The following is a 24,562-nucleotide window of genomic DNA, read 5'->3' as shown; positions in this document are numbered from 1 at the left end:
CTAGTGTATGAGTTGCATAATCAGTCTGTCTGATTATGACTGTTATGACAAAGTTTGGAAGCATAAGCAGGCCATTTGTATAGGAGACCGTTTGGCATTCTGGCTGCAAATTATTTCCTAAGGGGCAGTGATGCAAATGTGCTACAAGCCAGGTCACTCTCCGCAGCTGATGTAGTTCTTGATGTTAAGTGGTGTTTCTTACGGGCAGCAGTGTGCCCTGTGAATGGAAGAGTGGCACAAAAAAATCTGAGAAGAGGTACTTATTTGCACACCACAGGTGAGTATTTGTATCGTTGGTATTTTTACTCACCTTTGGCCTCTGATAAATCTCATATACTATATAATACGTACAAAAGCTCAGAGAAAGCAATGCGGGCTTTAAGAGAAATCAGCAGTTCCTTCGAGCACATCCAGCTTTAAATCCTTATTTATTAGACTGTATGTAAAAGGCAGTTTACATTGGGAGTGCCACAGCAGGTACAGTTTCTGAATCAGAAGCTACATCAGAACTTTGTCCATCAGTCAGATGGGCAGGCAGTGAGCTAAGTTTTTAATTCTCTTTGCTGCTCTCTTTCCAAAGTGATGGCCTCAGCTCTATGTTTTCTAGCCCCCCACTGATGAAATACTCAGCACTGCCTAGTGCAGAAGTATCATAACTAAGCTCTGAAATGTTCAGTGATAAGGGATAGTAAAAGAATGAGATTTCATCTATCCCTTGACAAATAAAATCTAGCTATTGTTATTTTATTATTCTGTTCCACTGTGCCTATCCTGTTCTTCTCGCAGCATGTTCTGGATGCCACACTCACATTATATAGCTGGGAGAGAGGACAAACACAAGCAGACACCAGATCACTGCTTGCATTCAGATGCATACGGTGTGCTGTGGGTCATGTGCTATTTCAAGTATTTGTGTGCTCTGACTTGGCATGACAGAGTTTGAACAAGACACATTTGCCTCTTGACATTTGGTTCACAAGTTCCTGTGAAGGTATTTTTAAGTATTTTTAGAAAAAGAATGTAAATATAGGACAAGCTGCAGACTAAAGACGCCTGAAGATTTGCTTTCTTTTAACATCTCCTCTTTAACCATTAGATCCCTATACCTGTCAACCTGCATCTGTGGAGGACAAAGTTAGCGCTACATCAGCTGATTCAGGTCTTTCAGCATTTATGAAACTAATTGTTGATTTCTTGTTTCTAGCTGCTGCTTTTCTCTTGTTGTCAGTACACAATCTTGCTGCATTTCTTGTCATGAGCTGAATTCTGTGGTGTCCTTCTTAAGAAGTTTTAAGGGCATCAGCTGCTTGCTACAGGCTGTCAGTCCAAAATGACAACCATTACGGTTTGAGGATTCCTGTTGCAAAACCCAAACACACTCCTGGGGGCTTTGCAGTAACAAATTCTGTGTCTGTCCTGTTCAGTGCCATTTCTTTTGGGATTGTTTTCTTCGTCCTCTCCCTTAAAATGCTGTGTTCGGAAGATGTAACTAGTAATGCCTTTCAGACTGCAGTGGGACTTCTCAGTGCCTCAAATTTCTGTAAATCTTCCATGTACTTCCTGTCTTAAGATTTAGCTTAAGGGAAGAATTCTACCTTAAAAAGAATACTGAAAGTCATGGAGTGATCCTTGGGATTTCTGCACCTTTATTTGAAGTTGAGTTGCCATATTGAAGTATCACAATAATAAAGGGAGTTGACACATTGAATTGTCAGTAGCTTGTTAAAAAGTTGTTGTAAGGTTACTGAGGGTATTGGATAAGATTGTACAGAATACTATAATTTATATCTAGTAAGAACAGTAATCGCCTTATGACTCAAGTTCAGTACATTGCACTAGAAAAGTCTTGAAATTGAGTTGGTCATGAAAGTGACAGTTCTAGTCTGCTTTATGAGAAGCAGTTCTAGTCTTCCTCTTACACTTGAAGCAAAAGTCTAAGACTGGTAGCCATTGCTTGGTGCAATTAATGCCATGCATCAGAGTAGTTACAATGCCTTTTTTTTTTCTGGTGAAGAAAAACAGATGTTGAAGAACGGATGAATGAATAAGCGCTCTAGGATTTATCGGTATTGGGACAGGCCAAGATCAGTGAACTAACAGAGAGATGAGCTGTTATCAGTGGTGCTTATCCTCAGGACAGTTGACTTTTGCACCAATTGACAAACCTGCTTAATCTAGTCAATGTAAATCCTCCTGGGTCTGTCTACAGTACTCACGTAGGAGTACATTTTGGTAACAGATGTCTCAGTTATCCCTATGTACTGTGTTGTTCCACTTCGCAACTTGCTAGAGTAAACATGGGCTCTGACTGTTCTTGAGAACAGGCACTGGAGAGGTCCACTTGGTTGGTAAATATGGACACTTTCTAGCAGTAGGTAGAAGTGCAGAGAAGCACGCTGAGGTCTGTGAAACCCCTCTGATTTTGGTTATCCATACTTTCTAGTTAGTATTTCTTTTTCCCTTTTTAAGCCTTTTACCCAGGGTAAAATAAACAGCCACCAATCCCCTGTGCAGCTGCAGTAGTTATAAAAATCTGTAGCTTAGGAAGGTTGGGCAATTCCTGTTAAATTTTATACTTACTACTATTCTGGAGATCAGTGGAATTGTCATTTCTAAATTGCCCCAGGTACTTGGCCAGAGGGAGCATCTTCAGTTTTGGACACAAAGGAATGGCATCTTTCCCAAACCATAAGTGCTAAATTTCCACCCTCTTCACTTTAAAACCAGCACATTTTTCCATGGCAGCAGTTCTTCTATTCAGATTTGATGGGTGTATCTACACTATACAGAAATTTCTCAGTAAACTTGAAACAGATTTTCTGGAAGTATTACAATTCATGTGCGGGTTTTACCCTAAGGTACTGTAAAACCTGCCTTCTAGTTTTCAAGAGACCGTTTGGTGTGTCTGTGCTGCATCATACGGGTTTACCGTTCCTCTTGTTCCTCGCTGCCGTTTTTGCCCGTAAGGATAATGCAACTGGAACAAGCAGTGTTCCAGCTGCCTTCAGAGAATCTGTGTTTGCATAGGTACCCTGCAGTGACTTCCAGCACTAACTATGCCTGTGCTTTCTCCGCATAATTGACTTGACATATTTGTGCATATCCAGTGACCTTAGCTTTCCAAAGAAAAATTTGAATTTTCTGTGAAGTGGTTATTTACCTTTAATCTTCTCCATTAAAACCCTATAGCATTCCGTTGAATAGATGATTTGTTAGAACTCTAGCAGAAAATGTCGTGCTGGGTCAGTGGTTAAAAATAGCAGAGAGCTCTCCCACAAAAGCAAATGAATTCTGTGTTAAGCTTTACACAGCAGCATTTAGACAAATTTTGTATGCTTAAAAAATGGCATGATATGGCCCAGGTGGACTGCCTGATAACCAGTTAGGACCTCTTCCACCCAAGGACATTGGTTTTACAGTGTTTGACTAGTTCATACGCGCACACACGCACACACATATTATATACACGCACAGAGTTCAGTTGGGGTTTTTTTCAGCTGTTTTGGTTTTAATCATGACAAGCTTATGGTCTTTAAGCCACCAGTTTTGCCACTTTGTTACCTCTGTAAAATATTTTTATACTGATATAAATGACATAAATAGCTGAATAAGATACCATTGAGCTATTTGTTAGAGCAAGGTAGTGTATTCTGTTTATGTGGGAAATTCACAGAATGACTGAGGTTGGAAGGGACCTCTAGAGGTCATCTGGTCCAAGCCCCCTGCTCAAGCAAGGACACCCAAAACCAGTTGCCAGTCCACCCTCACAGTGAAGGGGTGTTTCCTCATGTTCACAGGGAGTATGCTGTTTTCACTTTGTTCCCATTGCCACTGGGCACCACTAAAAAAAGCCTGGCTCTGTCCTCTTTGCACTCTCCCTTCAGGTATTCGTAAGACACCCCCCGAGCCTTCTCTTCTCCAAATCGAACGGTCCCAGCCTTTCTTCATAGCAAAGATGCTCCAGTCCACCATCTTCATGGCCCTTCACTGAGCTGTCTCCGCTGTGTCTGTGTCTCTCTTGTGCTGAGGAGCCCAGAACTGAACACAGCGCTCCAGCCTTACCTGTGCTGAGTAGAGGGGAGTGATCACCACCTTCTGGCAATACTTTGTCAAATGCAACCCAAGATGCCGTTAGCCTTCTTTGCAGCAAAGACACATTTATGGCTTGTGTTCAGCTGTGTCCACCAGAACCGCCAAGTTCTTTTTTGTTGAGCTGCTTTCCAGCTGGCCAAACCCCAGCATATACTGGTGCATGGGGGAGTTCTTCTCCAGCTGCAGGACTTTGCAATTCTTGTTGAACTAACTGTCCTCACTTAGTGTGTTACATTTTAATAGGCAAAGGTAGTTTCCAGCTAGAATGACAGTTCCGTGATGCGGAGGCTTTGTAAATTCTGGACGCCATTCAGGAGCTTAGAAAAGCTGAAGAACCTCAGTTTCTTCTCCAGGCTGGAGATTCCGCTCCGTCTGCTAGTAAAGTATGTCCTTTGCTGCAGCAGAGAGAAGGAAGAAAATACTGGAATCAGATCCAACATTTTCCTTGTCTAAGCATCCCTTATTTTCTGTCAAGATTATTTAACTGTCACAGAAGATTAGGCAGAGAATAGTAGATGATTTAAATAGATATAAAGGCACTTCACTGGCATTGGTGTTCTCAAAGGCTTTCATTAGTAGCATGCTATATTCTCCCCATCTTTTGTAGCTAAATAGTCTATTGTGTCTTGTCATGGGTGCTAATGTTCTTCAGAAAAGATAAGAATCCTGATTTTTGTGTGCCCAAGCTCTCTTTCCATCTCAAATACTGTGAACATGACTTTAGTCAGTAACAGAACTGGCTTCTTCCAGATTTTACAGATACAGTGAAAAAGATAAATGGCTTCACATGACTTTAGATTGGGGTGGCTTTTTCATCAGGGAAAGATATGGGACATCTTGTTTTCCATCTGCTTTTCAAAAATCTCATCAGAATAAAAAGGTCTTACAAAGTTTATTAAGAGAATATTTTTCCTCTGGTTTGAAAAGCAGTGTTCTGTTTGACTTGTACCTGTAAGAAAATCCAATCTTGTGATCCAAGTGTTAGGACTGAAAACTGGGAACTTCTGGTAGTAATTGTGGACTCGTAGATTTTAAATAAAGTAATTTTTTAATTTTCTAGATGTCTGCTATTTTAGCGGATATTTAAATCTTCTAAATAACTCATTGTTTAGCAGGGGAGGTTAAAGGTGTTGCCTTGGTTTTCTTGAGGAGCTGATGTCTAGAGCACTCTGTCTTGCATTGGTAGAACCTTCTTGGAGTCTCTGTTCGATATCCTTTCCACTACTCTAGCCTTGAGATTTTTTTTTCATAGATACTTCTCTTTAAATAGCAAGTTACTATCCCCACCACAGGTCCCGCTGGAAGTTTATGACCAAGACACCACTCTGGGCTTACAGTGGCAGCATTTCACACCTTTTTTTAAATACTCTCTGGAGGGAGTCTGCAGGTGACCTTGTGCACAATGGATTTACATCCTAGAATTAAGAACAAAAATGCGCTAAACTGACTAATTGTCTGGCTGTTGGTTGTATTCTTTCTTATTTTTCTGGTTTGATTGGATACATGGAAATGTGTGTATTTGATGAGAATTTTCTTCTAACTCTCCGGTCATTTCTGGTGTCTTGGAGTTGTGGAAGAGAAGAGCAGGATCTTTAATTTCTGTTTAATAACTCTGAGATAACACAGGCTTCTGGTTTTGGGCTTACTTTATCCCACGAACTTCCTTTAATACTCACTGCTTGAACTGAGGGGGAAATGCAGTCATAAATCAGATGACTGGCTGTTAAATACTTACAAAATTATGAATGTGCACACATCTATAGCCATATATTGATACTTAATTTTAGTTAATTAATTTATGTAGCTGTAATTTATAATATTCTTTCACTGAAAGCAGAGAATGTCATAGCAGCCTTCTTACAAAATCAGACAAAGCTTCAAGTCCTTGGGTTTCATAGCAGGTTGTAAAAATGGGAGAAGATTATGCTGGTTCTTCCTTGATGAAGTGGTTTGGAAATTCTCATGAATCTTTGCTCAAAGCTCTCTGCCATGTACAAAACTAAGTTTGCATCTCTAATGAGAAAGACACCTAGGTCATATTGAAATTAATCATTACATGGTAATAAATGTTTTCCTGAATTGGATCTTCCAAGCTTTCTCGTGCTTTGAATACTGTTCACCAGAAAACTTGTTACAAAATGATCCACCTGCAAAAGGACAATTGCTCTGTTTATATATTAAGGATCTTCAGGAGGTTTTTTTTTATAATTTCAGACAAATAATCTCCCAGGCAAATCTAATTGAATCATTATTACATGTACCGGCTTGTAGGTGGAGAGTCACTTGGGTTGTTTTCATTACGTGATTTGGGAAACATTGAAATCCTCATATGCTGAAATAGTAGAAAGCAGCAAGAAGGGAAAGAAATTAAAGTGATAAAGTTGTGATTTTTTTAAAAAAATGTATTAGAAGCATGTTCTTTTCAGTACGGTTCTAAAAGTTGCAGCTTAAATGTTCGTTTTCTGAGAACTTTTAGGAAGGAAGAGTCTTTTCATCTTACTGAACAGGATTTTCATGCACTTAAGGAATTTCTGAAATCTGAAAAACTACTGCTGCTGCTTTCTCTTGCCCTAGTGGTGATGTCTCTAAAGGACAGACAATAAAAACTATGAAAGACTGTTTTCCACGGTTCATGCTCTTTCAGCCTCAGTTTAACCCTGAGATAGAGAGATATATTGCACTGTAAAAGTTTCCAGATAAGAAGACCTGTGGTGTAATTTCACAGGCTAACCAGGAGAAGAGAAGAAAGCTCAAGTCTGATGGGTGGTCACGTTGCTCTGCGAATGTGGATCTGAGCGTTGCAGATTGGGCTAATTCGCAGTATTTCATAGTAATGATCTAGCATACCGCTCTTTTATCATGATCTTCAAAGCATGCAGGCAGCAGAGCCACTGTCACACCTTCCAGTAGGCAGGTCACTTTCCATAAAGGTCTCGTCAGGGTTGCTCTCCAAATCGTATTTGACTTGCTCTATACAAATGAATTAGTTCAACACTAAATACCACTTAATTGTTTTTTGCAGTTTGATAATGTTTTAATTATGACACCTAGTAGTATGTAACTTTATAATCTTACAATTCTTGATTCAGCAAAACACCTTAGAATAATTATATGCTTGGAATTCAGTGAAGCTTAACTCTTTGTGGTAAGGCACAGACTACAGTGTGATTAAGTTCAAGCACGTGCTTGAAATATCCTCTGACTTGAGCAGAGGCTGGAGGACATACCCATGGTATTTTCTGGTGTATTCTCTCACCTCAGAGGACAAATTCCTGCTTGATGGAATAAGTTACATAAATTAAACCCACAGGATATACAAGTGACTTTACCTTTCTTTGCATTCATCACAGGTAAGGAAAGCCCTTTGAACCAGAGGTGTTACCTCTCTAAAACCCTTACTTATGCTACTGATATGGTGTATTTTGGAGTTCACTTATTTACAGCCCGTATTTACAACATGTCTCTCTCAGTAGAAATGACTTGTGGGGAAATATAAGTGCTTTCTGAATGTGAAATGCATCTGCTCCTTTGCATCAAGTTTGTGGAAGCAATACTAGCATAGCTGTGGGTTGCAAGTGTGCTGTCAGTTTATGTAAGAGCTCTAATGTAATGACTCATGTACAGGTAAATAATATTTTGGGTTTGTTTTCTTTTAAAGAATTCACCAAGGGAAAGTTTTAAGGGCTTGTTTTCATATTTACCAGTTTGAGGTTGTTTTGATGCAAACAGCTGATGAGACGCAGGCATTCAAATTTAGTTAAAACCTGACTGCATTATATCAGTGCAAGTCTTGTAGGCATATGCTTGTGTTGAAGATTATGAGCTATGACATATTGAATTAGCCCATGAAGTGGATGTACAACTGAAAGCCGCATCTAAACATGTTACCTCTTACCACATGCACTGCAATAAATGATTTTGCAGTGCCCGTAGTGAATCCTATTTGTGAGATACAGCATTTGCACGATTTAAACTGTCTTCAAACCAACATGTGTGCACGTGCAGATGAAGCCATTGCTATGACTCAAGAGCTCTGTAATTTCTGCCATTAAGAAGAGTGGGGAGGTTACTGACACTTTTGTCATTTTGAGTGCACATGCTCAATAGCAACCTGTAACTTTGGGGAAAAAAAACCATGTATTCAGACTGCATGGTCACTGATAAGATGATGAATATGAAGCGCTAAGACTGCGTTTGTACCATTTTATGTGAACTGTTTTCCAAGCCCGTATTCATTGAATCAGTATATGTTCTATCACGTAGCTGTTGTTCTACAAAGGAAGTTTGGTGTTGGGTCAAAACTATGGCATGTAATCTTACGGTGTCTTAATTACTATTTAGAAGAGGTGTTTTGGTTTCTAATCTGGTTTAAGACCTTTAATTGCTTTATAGACCTTCCAAAATTGCAATTGCCCATCTCAAAGCTGCTTTTCAAGTAAATTCTGAAGTCTCGCACTTCAGAATAATAGTGATTGTAGAGCTTTTCATCTATTAGATAGACTCCTTAAAAAGAAAACATAACAAACAAATACTATAATTACTTTGGGAAATGTAAACATGAACTATGAACTACATAAAAATGGTTGTTTGAAAGGTAACTGATGGATTGCTGGTATTCCAGGGGAGCAAGTGAAGCTATTCCACGTGAAATTTCTGTCACTGTAGTTATGCCAGTTAAGGGCTGGGCTAGGAGTTCTCCAGAATCCAGCACTGGCAACATAATATGCCAATAAAAATTAGACAGATTTAGAAAATAGCATGGGTTTTGCCACTCTAAGACTCTGTCACCTCTATTGGGATTTGTCGTGTTGTCTTTGCTAGTACAGTGCTTTTTGTAAAGCTTTACAAGTAGAAGTGTGATCTAGGGCCATTGTGAATGAATGGCTTTTAACAATCCAGCTCCCACCAGAAGATTTTGTAATAAATTTTATCTATTTTCCTCTGCTTTTTCTTCACTTTTGGTTCCATGCGTCTCTTTGTGGAATAAGAGAATGGTCTTGAAAGGAAGTTGCAGTGATATTATCCTTCCAACTAGTTCCCCAATCGTATTTCACTTTAATTTTTCTCCATGTTGTTGTTGAGCAGTAATGACCCATGGGGAAATAACTGCAGTGAGCCCAAGAATGAATGGAACGTCCTTAGAGATAAGTCTGAGAAATGTTTTATTTGAAAAACCAGAAGTAAGCCTGTATCTCTTCTTGAGAAAGAAGGGGTTTGGGTACCTGGAGAAGCAGCAGCAATCATACACGCTCACACCAAATGCAGAGCTGCTGGGAGGTTTGAGGTACCAGCTCAGCCTGAGGTTTTCCCCAAGGTCATGGTTGCTTTTGAGCTCAGAGGGACAAAAAAGTTTTGACATCCTCCTTATTCTTCTCAATGGCAGGAATTTGCAGAATGCTACAAGGAGGTAATGAGCAGAGCAACAAAAAGTATTACAGGAAGATTGTCATGGAGTTTTTGACCTGTTGGTTTGATGGGAGATGTACTTTTGAAGTGCAGCCTAGAATCTCTCTATTTTCAGCACCTAATAATGAAGATATTCACCAAAGAAAACTCCTGAAACAGTCTTGAATATGCATCCTAGCCTCCAGCTGTGTCTGTACTCCTTGGTTGTTTAGACAATTGTCTTTTCCAGGGTGAGGGAATTGAGTTGGCAGCTGTGAAAAATGAAGGGAATAATGTAATGATGGGTAACAGCGATGCTGGATGGCTTTCCATTAGCATAACTGATGATTCAAGTAGCTATCAATACTCAGAACAAAATCAACACTGAAAAATTGATCTTGGACTTTGCCAGCCAGTGTCAGTAACTGGAAATCCTAGGGCAAACTTTTTTAGTAGTTCAGAGATTGAAACAATTGTTTACAAATCATTTACTCAATGCAGACACAGCTGCCTCAGTCTGATGGACTCCAGCACAGTTTCTAAGCCAGGCACTTCCAATTTTTCACTATCGTTCAGTGTCTGATTCATCATGTCAGATGGGCTTGATTCATTTTGGCCATTGTTTCCCCGCTTGTAAAATGGATGCGATCATAATCTGCTGGTTGTAATATCTGTCCACCTCACTTGAGCTATTGTGTGGGCCAGTTAATGTCCGTGCTGTGCACTGCAGCTGAATGGGAAACATTGGAGCCTGCAAGTGCCAGTGACGATGTGCTACCCATTGGGTAGCATTGAGAGAGAGACTTTTGTGTATGCATCCCTCCCAGCCTCCAGGGATTTGGATATAATCACGGTATCATGACGGGAGTTGGGAGCCCTCTCTGTCAGCCAGGCAGGACCAGACATGCCTGTGCTGTGGCCTCCTGCTGACTGCCATGCCAGACCTGGTGACACACGTCTGCTGCAGGAGCTCAGGTTCTTCTCCCTCTGCTCCTTCCCCTCCATGCACCATTTGTCTCTGTCCAAGGGCAGAAGCTGTCTGAAGGTTACACAGAGTGCTGCTTCTCCAGGGAAGAGAGACAGGTGTTGTGGAGGACTAGCACTACTCAGAGGAAATGGGCAGTTTGGGCACCGTACTCACAGCACTGCTCCGTGCCGCCTCTGCATGGCTTGCAGCTCTCCACAGCTGTCCCACACAATCCTCTGGGAACTGGGAGGACAGTGGGAGTGAGGGGGACTGCACCCCTGCATCCAAAAGGCTTGCATGCACTACGATGCTCAGCAGTACTGTAACACTCTCCTGTGATCTGTTATGAGTTGGTCTTATAACATGGTCAGTTCCCTGTAAGACACTTGGACACCAAACTTCTCCCTCAGGCCACTAACATCCATCTCCTTTTTTGCAAAGTCTCTTCATCAACATCTCATCAACATCTGTCCTGTGATACAGTGTCTGCTTAGAGTATCAAGGTGCTTCACCTGTCTTTCATCTGATACAAGGACACCCTTTAATTTGCTAAAGGATTGGTTTAAGTGCAGTGGAGAGATAAAAATCAGACTTGCCTTCAATGCTGAAGATTTATTTAGGTGTCTTATGAAATAATACTGTTTTCAATAAAATGAACCCAAAGGGAAAAACATTCAATTCGGAAAAACAATTCAGTGTTGCATAGGCTTTCTGTACTGTCCTAGTAAGTCATTCTAATGAACAAATTAAATCACAGAATTAAATTTTCTATACACATTAGGCTTACAGGCTACTAAAGCAATTGCTGTTTAAACAGGAGGATTTGTTTTAAAAAATCATTTTACAAGATTCAGGGCTCATGTTTGCCCCAGGGCTGAGGTTACCTCTTTTTGTTCAGTGTCGATGTTCTGAATTTGGTGTGGTAGCGGGCAGCAGAGACTATCTCAAGGCTGTCTGTAAGAGATGTGTTGCAGAGTAGAGCCCTACTACACCATTGCTGGTAAAGGCGCTGAAGCAGTGCCAGGTCTAGTGCTTGTGACTTGGTGAGGATCCTCGCTGAGGGCTGCCACATGGGTGCATCGTACTTCTGTGGCGCAGCGCACTGTAAGGCTGGGAGGGAAGTAACATTCAAACGATTTTACTGAGGGGTCTAAAGCTCTGGTGAATGTAGAAGTTTAGATGCCCTTTCTCACTGATGATACTGGAAAATAAGTGAGCCCCTGTGGAGTGACGTAAAGGGTCTAGCAGTAGAGTGGTGATTCCTGTCCCTGAATTGCTACAGGGTTCAGATGTGGGTGTGAAGCAGTGACAGTCAGTGGGTCCTTAACAAAGTGGAGAGGAGCCAGTCTTAATAAAAGCTTTTGTACTATCAGCTGTCACATGTATGCTCATGTGTGCAAGTACTTGCACTCTAGTAATGTAACCTTTACAGTCTTCAATTCTGAACTATTTAGTTCTGTAACAGCTGCTTACTAATTACATCAGGGCATTATTAGCAGTTATTTATCTTCTTCATTGCGCTTGCTTGCTTACTTGAATGGGCTCTCGTGCACCAAGTTCGCTCAAAGTACTTGAAAATAGTGTGTTGCTCCTACAAAAATAAAACAATGGCGGTGAAGGGGAAGATCAAGAGTAGATGAATTTCGATGTGAGAAGGCAGTTGGAATAATGAAGCACACACAACCTTCGAGCTTATTTTTAACACTGGCTTGAACAGTCTGTCCTGTGCACCTGAGGGAGCTGAAAAGTGCTTTGATTGTTCTCACAATCAAAGAAAGAAACCAAAAAAACCCCAAACAAACAAAAAACCCAAACAAAGGAAAAAACCCACCCCCCCAAAAAAACCCAATACCAAGCTAAAACCCAGCCTAGATAATACTGCGCAACTGTAGGTCCTGGTTGCTTTTAATAATTTGCTACAGATATCTATTACTACTTAAGACTCGTAGCAGAGAACTACTTCAGTATTTAGGCAAAGTGATAGGTGTTAAAAGAGGGAATGTTCCTTCAGATTCTGTGTGTTGCAATAGGCCTGCGACACTGCTGCGGTGATTTGTGATGAGCTTTGGTAAGTGAGTATTTAAGAGGAAAGGGAAATAACAGACATTCCTTCTTCTAGGCCTCTCACATGTTGACTTATAGAAGTGTGTTGAGTTGAAGAGAATTGATTTGCGCTTCCTTTAGTAGTGGGGAAGAGTCCAGGGACTTGTAACGCTCAGACCTGTGATCTGTTACGTAGAAGAAATGTGGATAGGAAATGGTATTGAACGATGTTTCAGAAAAATGCCTTACTTACCAACAGTGCTCATCACAGAGTTTTGATTATCCCAAGCTGTTGTGGTTTTTTTTATCATAAGGAAATAGAATCTCAAAACAGTAAATTATTACTTTAATAGCATTGGAAGTATGTGTTCAGAAGTGCTGGCTCTTTGAGGTAATTTCTGTGTTGAAATTTCCTTGCAGATGAATTACTTCAGAAAGAGCAAAACTATTCCGATGATGTTTTGGCCAATATGATCAGTGAACCCAGAATCAGCTACGGAAATGATGCTCTCATGCCTTCATTGACGGAAACAAAGACCACTGTTGAACTTCTTCCAGTGGATGGAGAGTTCAGCCTAGATGACCTTCAGCCGTGGCATCCCTTTGGTGTTGATTCTGTTCCAGCCAATACTGAAAATGAAGGTATGTACAATAACAGGAGAAACCACAGAATATTTTGAGTTGAGCTTTGTGATTTCACGTTGTTCCCTCCAAACTGACATCTTTTTGATATAAGCAGGATAGAGATTCTCAAATGTAGGTTTAGAACTGGTCTGCCATGTCAGCCGTGTCTCTCTGATGGAGCAGAAAACCCTGCCTAAAATTTGGAATTTAGACATGCATTGAATTTGTGTTGAGTTTACTTTACTTTAAAAACAAATCAAAATAAATTCCAGCAAATTATGAGTGACAGTCTTATAAAAGGCATCGAGCTAAGGGAGATAGGAAAGTTGAGAGATTTGTTCTATGATTAAATGAGTGTTTTAGTTAAGGATGAGCTTTTTATTTGCTGGCATGAAAATGATTATAGATACAGCACAATCCTAGTATGAGAGTTGATTTTATTTCCCCACCACTACTGGCCGTCTGGAATGTACTGCAGATATGTTCCAACGTACTCAGCAATGCCACTGGCTAATGAAAACTTTTTTCCCAAGGAGTATTTTATGTTGCTCCTAACAATTTACTGAAATGACTGCATAATACTTTAATAATTTATGTATAATCTGGAATTGGTAGTTTGCTTAAGTGCCAGAGCCAATTAATCAGAAACCCGAGGGACTTCGATCATGTCATTCATGTTCCTCCTGTGTTTGTTTTCCTTTATCAGTTCAACTCCACCGTCATTACTGATAAGTTAATCATAATAGTGAAAGTTTGTTACTGCAAAGCAGCAGTAAAATCACAGAGGCTGGAGCTACAGAAGTCTTTTTTCAGGCAAATTTGTGTTTTGTAGATTTGTGATTTGTAGCTGAACTGCGCAGACATTAACATCATCCAGAAGTCTTTTGAAACCACCAGCTTAGACTGTACCTGCTCTCAGAATGAGTTTTGAGACAAACCTTATGCAGTTAGTCTTGCTCCAGCATGAAGCGTAACTGTGGGCAGCTCGGTGCTTGGGAGACAAAACACAGGATATGTCATGGATTTGCCAGGTCTGGTATTGGTGCCAGGTGAAATCAGTGGAGTCAGGACTAGTTTTGTGGTAAAAGTGGGTCATCTTCAGGAGTCAGAGAAGCGTAAGATCAGGCAAATGAAAAGTTTTGCCTCAGTGAGGCAGAAGGGTACCAGGTCTGAGGGGAAGAGAGACTGGTCGGGAGTGGGGCTAAAATCAGACTGCCACGGAGTTAGCACTGCAGGCGGGAACCAAGAAAAAGTGAAGAGAGAGCTGGAGCAAACTCAACAGACTGGCCAGCAGTAAGAACTGGAAGACAGGAGATGGTGACAAGGACTCCAGACGTGTCTGGAGGGCACTTGAAGCCAAGTGACATGCTGAGCGGCCAAGAGCAGCTGGCTGGATTGCGTCAGGTGCTGGTGAGTAGCACAAACTGCTGACCAGGCTGGCAGGCTAAACTTTATTTTCCTGGGGAATCAGCTGCAGCTCGCTATAGCGCACGTGTGGAGGCTGTCTGCCAGGAGCAGGCCACAGCCCAGCTGGAGGTGTCTGTCCTACAGGAATTTTCCAATGCAGCTCTTGCTGCAGTTTTTCCCGTAGCCGAGGCATGCAGGACACCAATTTGTGTACCTGCTGCCTGCTTTCGTGAAACCCAGGGGGGAATTGATTACTCTTGAAGTCTGCCCTCCGAGCTTTCAAAACGTGCTGATTTCAATCACCAAGTTCAGAAGTTATTAGGTAGGCAGGTGCACCCAGACATACCTACCGTTAAATCACTAAAGCCATTTTTTCCTTCAGAAACCTATCCAAGCACAGAATTTAGTAATGAAAGGTACGTATTTCAATGTGACACTGAATTCCCAGAGGCAGGTATATTGAGCATGGTTCTCCTTTTAAAATGCGTGACAGTAAATAAGAAACAAAAACTCCTACCTTGAATAACATACTGTTTAATTATGAATCCTGTGTATTTTAGTGCACTGCACTGTTGCAAGCACTTCTTGATGTTTACTGAGGGAACATCTTTTAACTTCCACGCCTTTAAGTTGTTGGAGTTTACAGGTTTTTTTGGTGTCAGGATTGTGTTCGTCCTGAAGATACTAAGGCAAACAATTCTGTTAGGCCAACTCCTGTTAGCATTTAAGTCTGCACAGTTAGAAATTATTTGGTTACTTAAATCTCTGCAAGACCTTCTTGTTTCCCATTGTACTTCTTTGTCATGTACCCCAACCACAATGTTGTTAATGTGATCATGCCTACAGTACCTTCTTTCTCTCTTCAAATACTCTCTTCATACCTTTGTTGGCAGTATCAAAGGGGAATTTCACACCTTCATCTGTGTTTGTCTCCCACCTCTTTATTCCAGAAACCGAGGAGTAAGTGTGCCATTTGTCCTCCCTTCCCATGCCTGTTTTTTTCAGTGGCCATGGTCTAATCCCAGGCTTTGTCTAAACTGCTTCCAAAAACCTCTGTCTATGTTGTTAGAATACGCTTTGGAACTAGCAGAAATAACAATTGACACAATCTTCTCCTTCTCTTTTTTCTTCTCCCCTCTCAACTGAAGGTCTTTTTTGCATTGTTTGTTTTTCACACAATAAGTTCCCCTTACACAGGGAGGTTTTTGTATTTTATGCAGTACTAAGCAAGTGATTGTTGTTTCTTAACAAATAACAGCTGATCAAAAAAAGGTGTAAGTTCAGAAATCATGTGCTAGAGAAACCTCAGATAGTGTAGAGTGACTAACCATTGCAGTCTTAGTGTTGGTCAGCATCTCTTGTTGCTGGGAGGTGCTGAACATGCCATCAAAGGTCAGAGAACTGAGCATCTCAACTCCCATTTGCTTGGATGAGGGCTGAGGGTATTCAGACCGTCAAGAAAATCACTGCGTGTTCCATGTGAATGGCCTGGCATCTGGGAAATCTGCTGAGCAGTTGGTCCAGCAGGTTTAACAGACACTACCAGAGGAGTTTCAGATGGTAAGCAAGTTATACAAGTTCAGGTGTTGATACTGTTTTGATATAGTTTGAAAGCTGAAGTCAACTTTTATAAAACTCTGCTGACACATGCAGAGTGCTATCAGCTCTTGGCATATGCAGGTGGGTTTCTGGGTAGAATGAAAGTCTCAGCTTCCTCACTGCAAAGAGCTGCTGCACTGTATAAGCAATAGTTTTCTTCAGTCCTGAGCAGCCGCACCAGGTCAATCATTTACCTCATTACAGTTTGCATTACCGTCAAAACAAATTTCTAATGGGACCCGTGACATCTGAGAGGCTACTGAACAGATCCCAAAGCTGGCTGGGTTATGCCCTGGGATCCCACCCTCTCTGGCACGTCACAGCAATGGGGCATGTTTTTAACGAACCATGTGGGGAATGCTTAAACCAAAATGTGATTGTGGAAAAAGTGAAAGGAAGTGCAGCTATTAAGTCTTTGTTTCAAAGTATCCAATATTCTGCACACAAACGATGAAGTTAAAATACTACAAAAAATACCTTGCCTTTGTCATTAGTTCTCATGCCTGCTTTCTTCCATGGCCCGGATCTAATTCCAAGTTTCACCCAGAGAATTAATAATGTATTGCACTGGTACATTGCCATGTAATCTCAATATTTTGTAACGCCATTTGAAATTTTCCCAATATAAACTGCCTGTTTAGATAATATGCAAACAGTTTATTTTAGTAAAATTGTTTTTTCTGATGAATGAGTGAAAAATAGCCTAAAAAACAAACAAACAAACAACAACTCAAAAGCCTAGCATAGCTCAGGAGTTTCTGAAGTTTCTTTTCTGTTGTAGTTTCCCTGAGATAGTGTCCCAGTAAACGCCCACAGAAATTAATCCAAAGCACCAGGTAATACACTACACGACTTGCATGGCTGAACGTATGTCCAGCATATTGGGATACAAATTAGGTTAACAAAAAATACCCTCTGAGGACACTGCAGAAGTCAGCACCAAACAGTCAGAAAATTGTATTTTAACAGTGAAAAATGCACCTTCAGAGGTGGGGGCAAAACCCCAACAGCTGCGGAGCTCTGACACTGGCAAGGTCCCTGGGCATTTTGCCAGTGACTAGCTGGGTTTAGTGCTTCATCCTTTGTATTTTACTATGTAGTTACGGTTAGCCAGCTGGTGACAAGAGTATTTATCTAAAGTGAGATTTTCGTCCATGTACCATGTTATCCTTATGACTTGGTCAGTTACTCCCTTCAGTGCTGTTCTTGTTAGGTGAGCATCGCATAGGTCTTCTCTCGCCTACTGGTTTGTACAAGCTCTTCAACTTCTCAATTCACCTTTTTTTTATTTTTGAAAAGAGAAGCAACCACGGTCTCTCTTGCTTTTTTGAGATACATTAAGTATGAGGTAGGATGTGTACCTGTACGAAGGCTCTGTAGTCAGCATAAGCAGGTACATACCCCTTCAGTTTCATGAGGCTATTTGGAAAATAAACTTTCAGTCTTAATTCCATGTACTTCTGTGCACATGGAAGTGTGTTCAAGGGAATAAATTATTTTGGAGCACTGAATTTAGTGCAATTTTTATCATATTACGTAATTCAGTGTATTACAATATTTCACAGAGTTTTGATTGTTGATAAATGAATGCTGTACTAAGTTTAAATGTCTCCCCTCTATATCAACTTTTACAAGATGGCGTTTTACAAGATGGTCCAGGCATCGAGGAAGCCCACAGACAAAATTTTTCAGAGTTAACTGTTGTTCGTGCATGCATCAATACAAGGGCAAGAGCAAGCAGGTTTTAAAATGCAACTGAAATTCAAAAGGTTGCAGCTCAGGGCTCTCCAGCCTTTCTTTGTATCGTATTGCCCAGGGCATGCTGCACTTAGGTGCCTGGAACCACAGTCTGCTTTGGAAGACCCGTGGCTCTGAGCTTTTGCCTCCAGTTCTTGCCCTGCAGTTGGTTTGTGACCTTGAGCAGGTTGTTTTACTTTTATGTCAGTTATGAAATGTGCTGGTGGTGTTTGCGTTTACCCCTGCAAAGTGCTTCCAAAACTGTAGATGCCAAGAATTATTCACTATAATACTTCCACCCAGCTCCACAAATACTGCATTACCCTGAGATCAGGTCCATGTTACTGTACAACAGAAACTTCCTCCATCCTTTTCTCCCTTCACCTACTCTTGTTTTTACTGCTACCCATAGAGTCCTGAGCGAGAGGAAAATAAAAACCCTCAGCCTTCTAGAGAGGAAGTGGAGGTCAGAGTGACAGATGAGGGTTCTGCAGGACCAATTTGGGTAATGTTGGTCCTTGGTTGTCTCTTCCCTTCGGTTCTTTCCATTAAAAATTACTGCCAACCTGCCTGAGGGTTGGTGTCAACAACATGGGAAAACCCAGCAGAAGACCTAAATAAGTAAATACTCAAATCTGTAGCTTTTAGTTAAGGATGGAAATTGTTTTTTTTTATAGCTCTATGTAAGGAAAGCCATTACATGGTCTGCTAGTGCCACTCTGAACTGCTGTGAAGGAAAGTGGTTTGATAGCTTGTCTCTGCAGCACCAGACCAGCCAGCTCTGAGAAAATTTTGCCCTTCTGGAAACAAAGGCACATCAGACGTGCAGATGTACTTTTAGTCTGTGGCTGTTACAAAGCTGCCTTACTGCTTTTTAACAGTGGCAGGAGCAGTCATCACCTGTGTACAAAGGATATGGCTGCCTCACAGGCTTTCACTTACAAGCATGATAGGTAGGTTGTCAAACCCGCAGGAACACAAAGCAAGTGACGCAGGCTTCCTAAGATGGGCAGTCCGCTGGCTTAAGTCAGCAGTATCTTCAGGTTAGCGTGATTTTCTGGTGCCAGATACAGTGAACAGTTCATGACTGGAAATTGCTTTTGTTAGGTTTCCTCCTCCCTTACTGCTGAGTAGAAGGTTCACGCCTGAATAAAAAAATTCAAATGAATGAGAATACCTTCTTTAAAAAAATCTGAATACCAAACTAAAATGTAAAATTTTATTTATGAATTTAATTTCTTTCTGGTACTGGCATTTGGGTAGATAAGGAAGATAGCAGTATTGGAGCAAAGGGAAGAAATAAAAAAAAAAAAAAAAGGGAGGAGGAATCTGAATGTTTTCATGAACTTCAGTATGTTCAGTTCGGACCTAACTGGGGTAGTAAGTAATGACTCAACTCTAGAAGTTTTGTACATCCTATTTCTGATAATGCCAGTGAGCTCCATCAGTCTTAGGTTTCAGCTAGTAAAGCCACAATACAGTAATACAGGAGTTTTAAAATTGTGCATAACACACAGTAGAAAGTGGCGTTTCTCCTCTGCTTCCCTTTGAAAAATCAGAAGGCAAATTTACTGTCTACAAATCAGAGCATTTCAGAATGAAGTATTGATTGTATTTTCAAAGTGTACATTTTTTTTTTCAAACCTTATAGCTTGTGCTGTGAAGAATCCTTATGGAAAGGAAAACAGAGTCAGGTTTCAGTGGGTTTGTAAGTCAGCATCGATCAAGACTGGCTGCAAGAACTCTCTCATCATGTCCATTTTTGCTGTCAGTTCTGATCAGACAACTGAAAGAAGTTTGCATGTAATGAATGTAGTTTCTATAGTTATAGACACAAATTCTTTGATCTTGATGGTTTCTCACTCTAAGCAGTAACCAAAATATGATGTAAAATTGGCAGATCAGCTGTGAAGCTTTCCTTTTGAAGTCGTGCCCATCTCTTCCTTTTATTTCCAGGTGGATCTTTTCCAGCTGTTGCTTTGGTAACTTTGTTTATGCAGCATGTCTCTCCTGCACTGTCCCAACAGAAGAGCAGTTGGGGATTTTATAATTTTGGGGGATTTTGCTTATTTTTTGTTTGCTTTTCTGTTTCTTTTCTGCACATGCCCAGTTGAGCCAGTCGATGCCCGCCCAGCTGCAGACAGAGGACTCACCACACGACCAGGTACATAACTTGCATGGCTTTTACCTGACCTGTGTTTTCCAGCATGCCTATGGTCTGCTGGAGCTGAGATTAATACCTTTTCTTTGGTACACCTTTCTTTGGTGTAACCCTCTCTTAAAATGTAATGCTATGCCGTGAACCAGTGAAGTGTTCCCCCACAAACCCCCGTCAGCCCCTGTGAGTGCTGTCTGTGTCGAGGGTGTTTGGGATGAGTATTTGCAGAGGAAGGGGAACACAGAGACCCAGAACTGATACTCGTATCAGGTTGTCATCCCTTCTAGCAGTAATGCTTTGGCAGGTGCACAAGGCACAACAGACATAGTACCCTGCAGTGCAGAGAGTAGTTTTAATTTGGGGATGTATGATAGAAATGTTGAATCCTCTATGTAGAGTATACAGTTTCTTGTAAATTGGGGCTAATTACAAAAGAATTCATGTGTACAATTTTAGAATTGCAGGGGACATCAAAATTTTTTGCTATGATATTTATCTTAGCTAACTCCAGCTAAGATACCTAAAGATTGATATGTGTATTCTCCTCTGGATTCACTGAGGAAATATCTGTACGGCTATTCATTCCATTCTGGGATAGAGAGGGGTGATTATTTGCCCTCTGTAGGTGCCTGTGACCTCCTCTTTGTTTCAGAGTAAGAGCAGAGGACTAGCTTGAGTCAGGCTCTGTATGTTTGGAAAAGTTAAGCGGGGAAAGTCCGACTTTCAAAAGTAAAAGCTGCTTTTCATAATAACTTTTTTGCCTTTTAGCTTGTTTTTCCCCTCGTTTTTATTTAGGATTGTCTAGAAATGGCTTATTCCATTGAGAGCAAACAGCTTTTTGTTTCAGAAGAGGTTACTCTCCTACACACAGTGAAATTAGATCAATGTATTTGGGGTCTGAATTATTTCCATGACACATTGTCATTATGGCTCTTTTCTTTAGATCAAACTTACCAGTCTTCTTTTTCCCTTTTCCTCTGAATGTCCATTAGATAGCATTATGGGCAACACCTTCCTAGTGTGTTAAAATCTTTCTGAGAACTCCCTGGTGCTTACCGACTACAGAAATTGGTACAGTGGGGTGTAAAATAAGCTCCCATGTTACAGCAACTGGGATACACGTCAAGGCTGGCCAGCTGATGTGCTCCTAGCATTGCTTTAGGAGTCTGACATCTTGACTTTGTGTTCCATGAAGAGAGCCTGGAAACAGGTACAGAGCTCGCTGTGCAGCAGTGCCAAAAATCATGGGATCTCGGAACATCCCCCCAGTACTGGGCTGTCTCTGCCTTCTGGATTAGATTTCTTCCCCGAGAGCAGTGGAAATACCATCATGAATGAAACATGGATATGTTTAATCTGAATTTTGTAATGTTAGTTCAGTCTAGCCATCTTCTTGTGATTTTAAAGTTTGTGATTGTTAAGTATTTTAATTTCAGTCGTCCTGAAAAATCTCCTCTTGTGTGGCCCATATTACTAAAGATTATTTTCTCCTCCATTCTATTTCCCCGCACATACGCTCACTTGACAGAAATCTTTGATGCCCCTTGTAGAGAAAGGATTTTCTCACATGGCTGTACTTAAGTTTTGGGCTGAAAAAAGGTGGTTTAGTCCACTATCAGAGTGCTTTGTTGGTTGGGGTGATACAAGTAGTGCTGAAAATATGGTTTGCATGGGTTGTGACTGATCTTGTGAATGTGTAAGACTTATAAGGAGAGGTAAAAAATATTTCAGCATGTCACCATCCAGCAGATACAGTAACTTTTGCACTGTGAAAATCGCATGGGATATTTCCTCAATTTTCTGCTCAAGTGCAGAAGTAGTACTGTCCAGGGGCCTGTGCCGCATGCATCGCTTTTAGCTCAGCGTTCAGGTGCTGCAGAGCCCGCGATCTGCTTTTGGCACAGAGAGAGAACCCTTTCAGCCTGGCACGGACACACGCTGCGTTCCTCCGTGCAGAGGGATGGTTGCTTCCCCAGAGGGAATGAAATCTGTCACTGCAGTGCCTGCATTCAGAATTTCACAGCATTAAGCGTCTTACATGTGCATGTGAAATAGAGGTTTTGCCCCTTTACAGCAGTGCTAAATGTATCATAACAGTAAGCAAAACGTATTCTCTTCACCATTGCTGGCAGACCTTAAGTTACTTAACTCTTTTATCACCATGTCCAGACTTGGACAAATTTGACCGTACTGATCCAAATTCTGGAAATAAATGTCTGCCTGATTTTTTGTCATCCTTTAAAAACAATTTATCTGTGATAAAATTTCAATTTAACAGAAAACTGATACCAGTCTGAGTAGCTTCATAAACTAGGAATAAAGGAAAGCAAATGGATGGTTAATTAAACTGTGAAATACAAAAGGGATTTGATGGTTTTAAAATGCGTGCTTTAAAATTGTTTTACTTGCTAATTAGAAATAAAATTTCCATGTTAGAGGTTAAAAAAGGAAAAGAGATGATACTTCTGCAGTTGCTATCCTTTTGGGATAGTCAGTTTTTATGGTTTTGGGCTATTTATAGAAACAAAATCTGAAAAACAAGAGTATCATTTTAGAATGAAAACGTATTAACAAGGGACCTGAAGGCAGATTAATACATGCAGCTGCATGTAACATTTTGTTTTAATTGCCCAGATTCTTGTTGATTTCCTGAAAAGTTTGCCCTTTTCATAGTCCTGACTTTCCCAGTTTGTGCTTCTGCTTGTTTTGCTCTGGTGAACAAGGTGGTGATCTGGTTCTTCAGGTGAAAATACAGGTGTCATGTCAGCCTGCAACAGTCCAAGCCCGAGAAGTGGAATGTTTTGTAGGTGTTCAGAATCCTTCAGAAGAATCAACTCTGAAAGGACTAGGACAAACAAACACATGCCCTTTTATCTCTTTTCCATTTTCTTTTTACCACTTTTAGCCCACACAACAATGGAAATGTTTTTCTTAAAAGCAGATGAAAATCACGCCGGTGCTCTTTGGCCCTTTCACACAAGAGAGAGAATTTGATCGCAATGCAGAAGAGACAAGCAAGTACTTAGTTATTATTAGCATTTGTGATAATTAGAATCTTGTTACTTCACTACATCATTCTCTATCTTTCAAAAAAAAAATTAGTTAGAAATGAAGTCGGGAAGTGTAAAGAGTTGTCCAATCTATAGAGCAGAAAAGATTTTGAGTAAGGACCAAGTTTAAAGCATTTACTAGAATTTAAGACGGTTGTCCAAACCCCTACCTCTGCTGCACTCCACCTCGGCTGTCAATGGTTGAAGCTTGAATTTGAATCTGGTTTACATGAACCCCAGCAGAAGAGTAATGTCAGGGGGACCCCCATTTCATAATGTAGATGCAGCATCTGTGTGATTCACACTGGTATTTGAAAAGCAGCTTAGTGCTTCCACGCCCAGTCCTTCCTCTTTTCGATTCACAAACAGGGAAACAAAAATTAGAAATACGCCTAAATCCCTTGCTTGTCATCTCTTTCCTGAAAAGGAAGTAAACAGAGATAATAAAAGGTCAAAGGGAATGAAAATGTCTAGATGTACTAAGCAGCCATCAGTGAGCTATTTTTTAATACACCACAAAATGGTAGGAGATTTATGGCATGTTTCTTGCTATTTATAAATTACTTCATATGGGGAAATATTAGAAGGCTTCAGTCCAGCCTGAGGACTTCCATAGGAAGAGCTTCAAATAGAAAGAAAACCCCTTTACTTGATAGCGTCACTGTAACAGCTTTTTCAATCGTGTGCCCTTCTCCCACGTGCCCCAGAGGTCACTTTTCAGGATGAACATTTAATTTCTAGCAGCTAAATCTTGGATACGTATTTTTTAGTAACTTTTTTTGTCTTTGTGCGTGTGTGTAAAGACAGACATATACACAAAGATAAAGATATTTAGGTACTCATAAGCAAGCTCTTTTTTTACTTACATTAATTTGGGCAGGTCTGATCTATGGAAGTTGAGTGAAGATGAGAAAACCTGTCATCAGAATGGATGTTGCTTAGTATCAGCAGATTTTCTGAAATTCAAGGTGATAAAGAAAACAACCAGTGCTCTGTTCAGGGTAGATCATATTCTCATCTGTTGCACAGTTGCAAGTGTAATTATACCACTAACAGCTGTAATCATATCACTCTCAGGATGCCCATAATTCACAATACAAAGATTTTATGATATTAACTGTGTTACGTTCTTTCACAGTATAGTTTGGGGTTTTTTTCTTCATTCTCCCAACACTCCTTCTGTCGATTATTTTTTGCAAACAGTCAATAATTTTGGGGAGATGTTGCACATAAAGCTGCTTCTCTGTCTCTGATCCTTCCGCTGATAAATGGTGACATGTCTTCCTTTATTATATTATGTAGAAAGCCGAGGGTTGGGGGGTTTTATATGCATGGTTTCAGAGGCTCTGTAAGCCTAATGGCTGTGCTGCAGAATCATTAGCACATATGCCGCAATCTGTCTGAGGTGAGGGCTTAGAGCAGCTTAGTGAATTATTTATGATTTTCTTGCCAGAAATTGCCAGGGTTGTTTGGTTTTTTTTTTCCTGTCTTAGCGATGTT

At 40.6% G+C, this 24,562-nt stretch overlaps 1 protein-coding gene across 2 annotated transcripts in view; it reads left to right on the top strand.

Annotated features, from left to right (window-relative positions):
- Window positions 1-24,562, top strand: part of APP (amyloid beta (A4) precursor protein) — a 109,365-nt gene that overhangs the window by 66,345 nt on the left and 18,458 nt on the right. For both annotated transcript variants that reach the window (XM_010137531.1, XM_010137530.1), the window contains 2 exons: window positions 12,908-13,129; window positions 19,965-20,018. In XM_010137531.1, the coding sequence (XP_010135833.1) occupies window positions 12,908-13,129; window positions 19,965-20,018 (276 nt within the window). The remainder of the gene's footprint in view (window positions 1-12,907; window positions 13,130-19,964; window positions 20,019-24,562) is intronic.

This window comes from Buceros rhinoceros, unplaced genomic scaffold (genome assembly GCF_000710305.1).
Source record: "Buceros rhinoceros silvestris isolate BGI_N320 unplaced genomic scaffold, ASM71030v1 scaffold7536, whole genome shotgun sequence".
Classification (NCBI taxonomy): Eukaryota; Metazoa; Chordata; class Aves; order Bucerotiformes; family Bucerotidae; genus Buceros; species Buceros rhinoceros.
The sequence above is the reverse complement of the archived record's forward strand: the minus strand, read 5'-3'. Positions and strand labels throughout refer to the sequence as shown.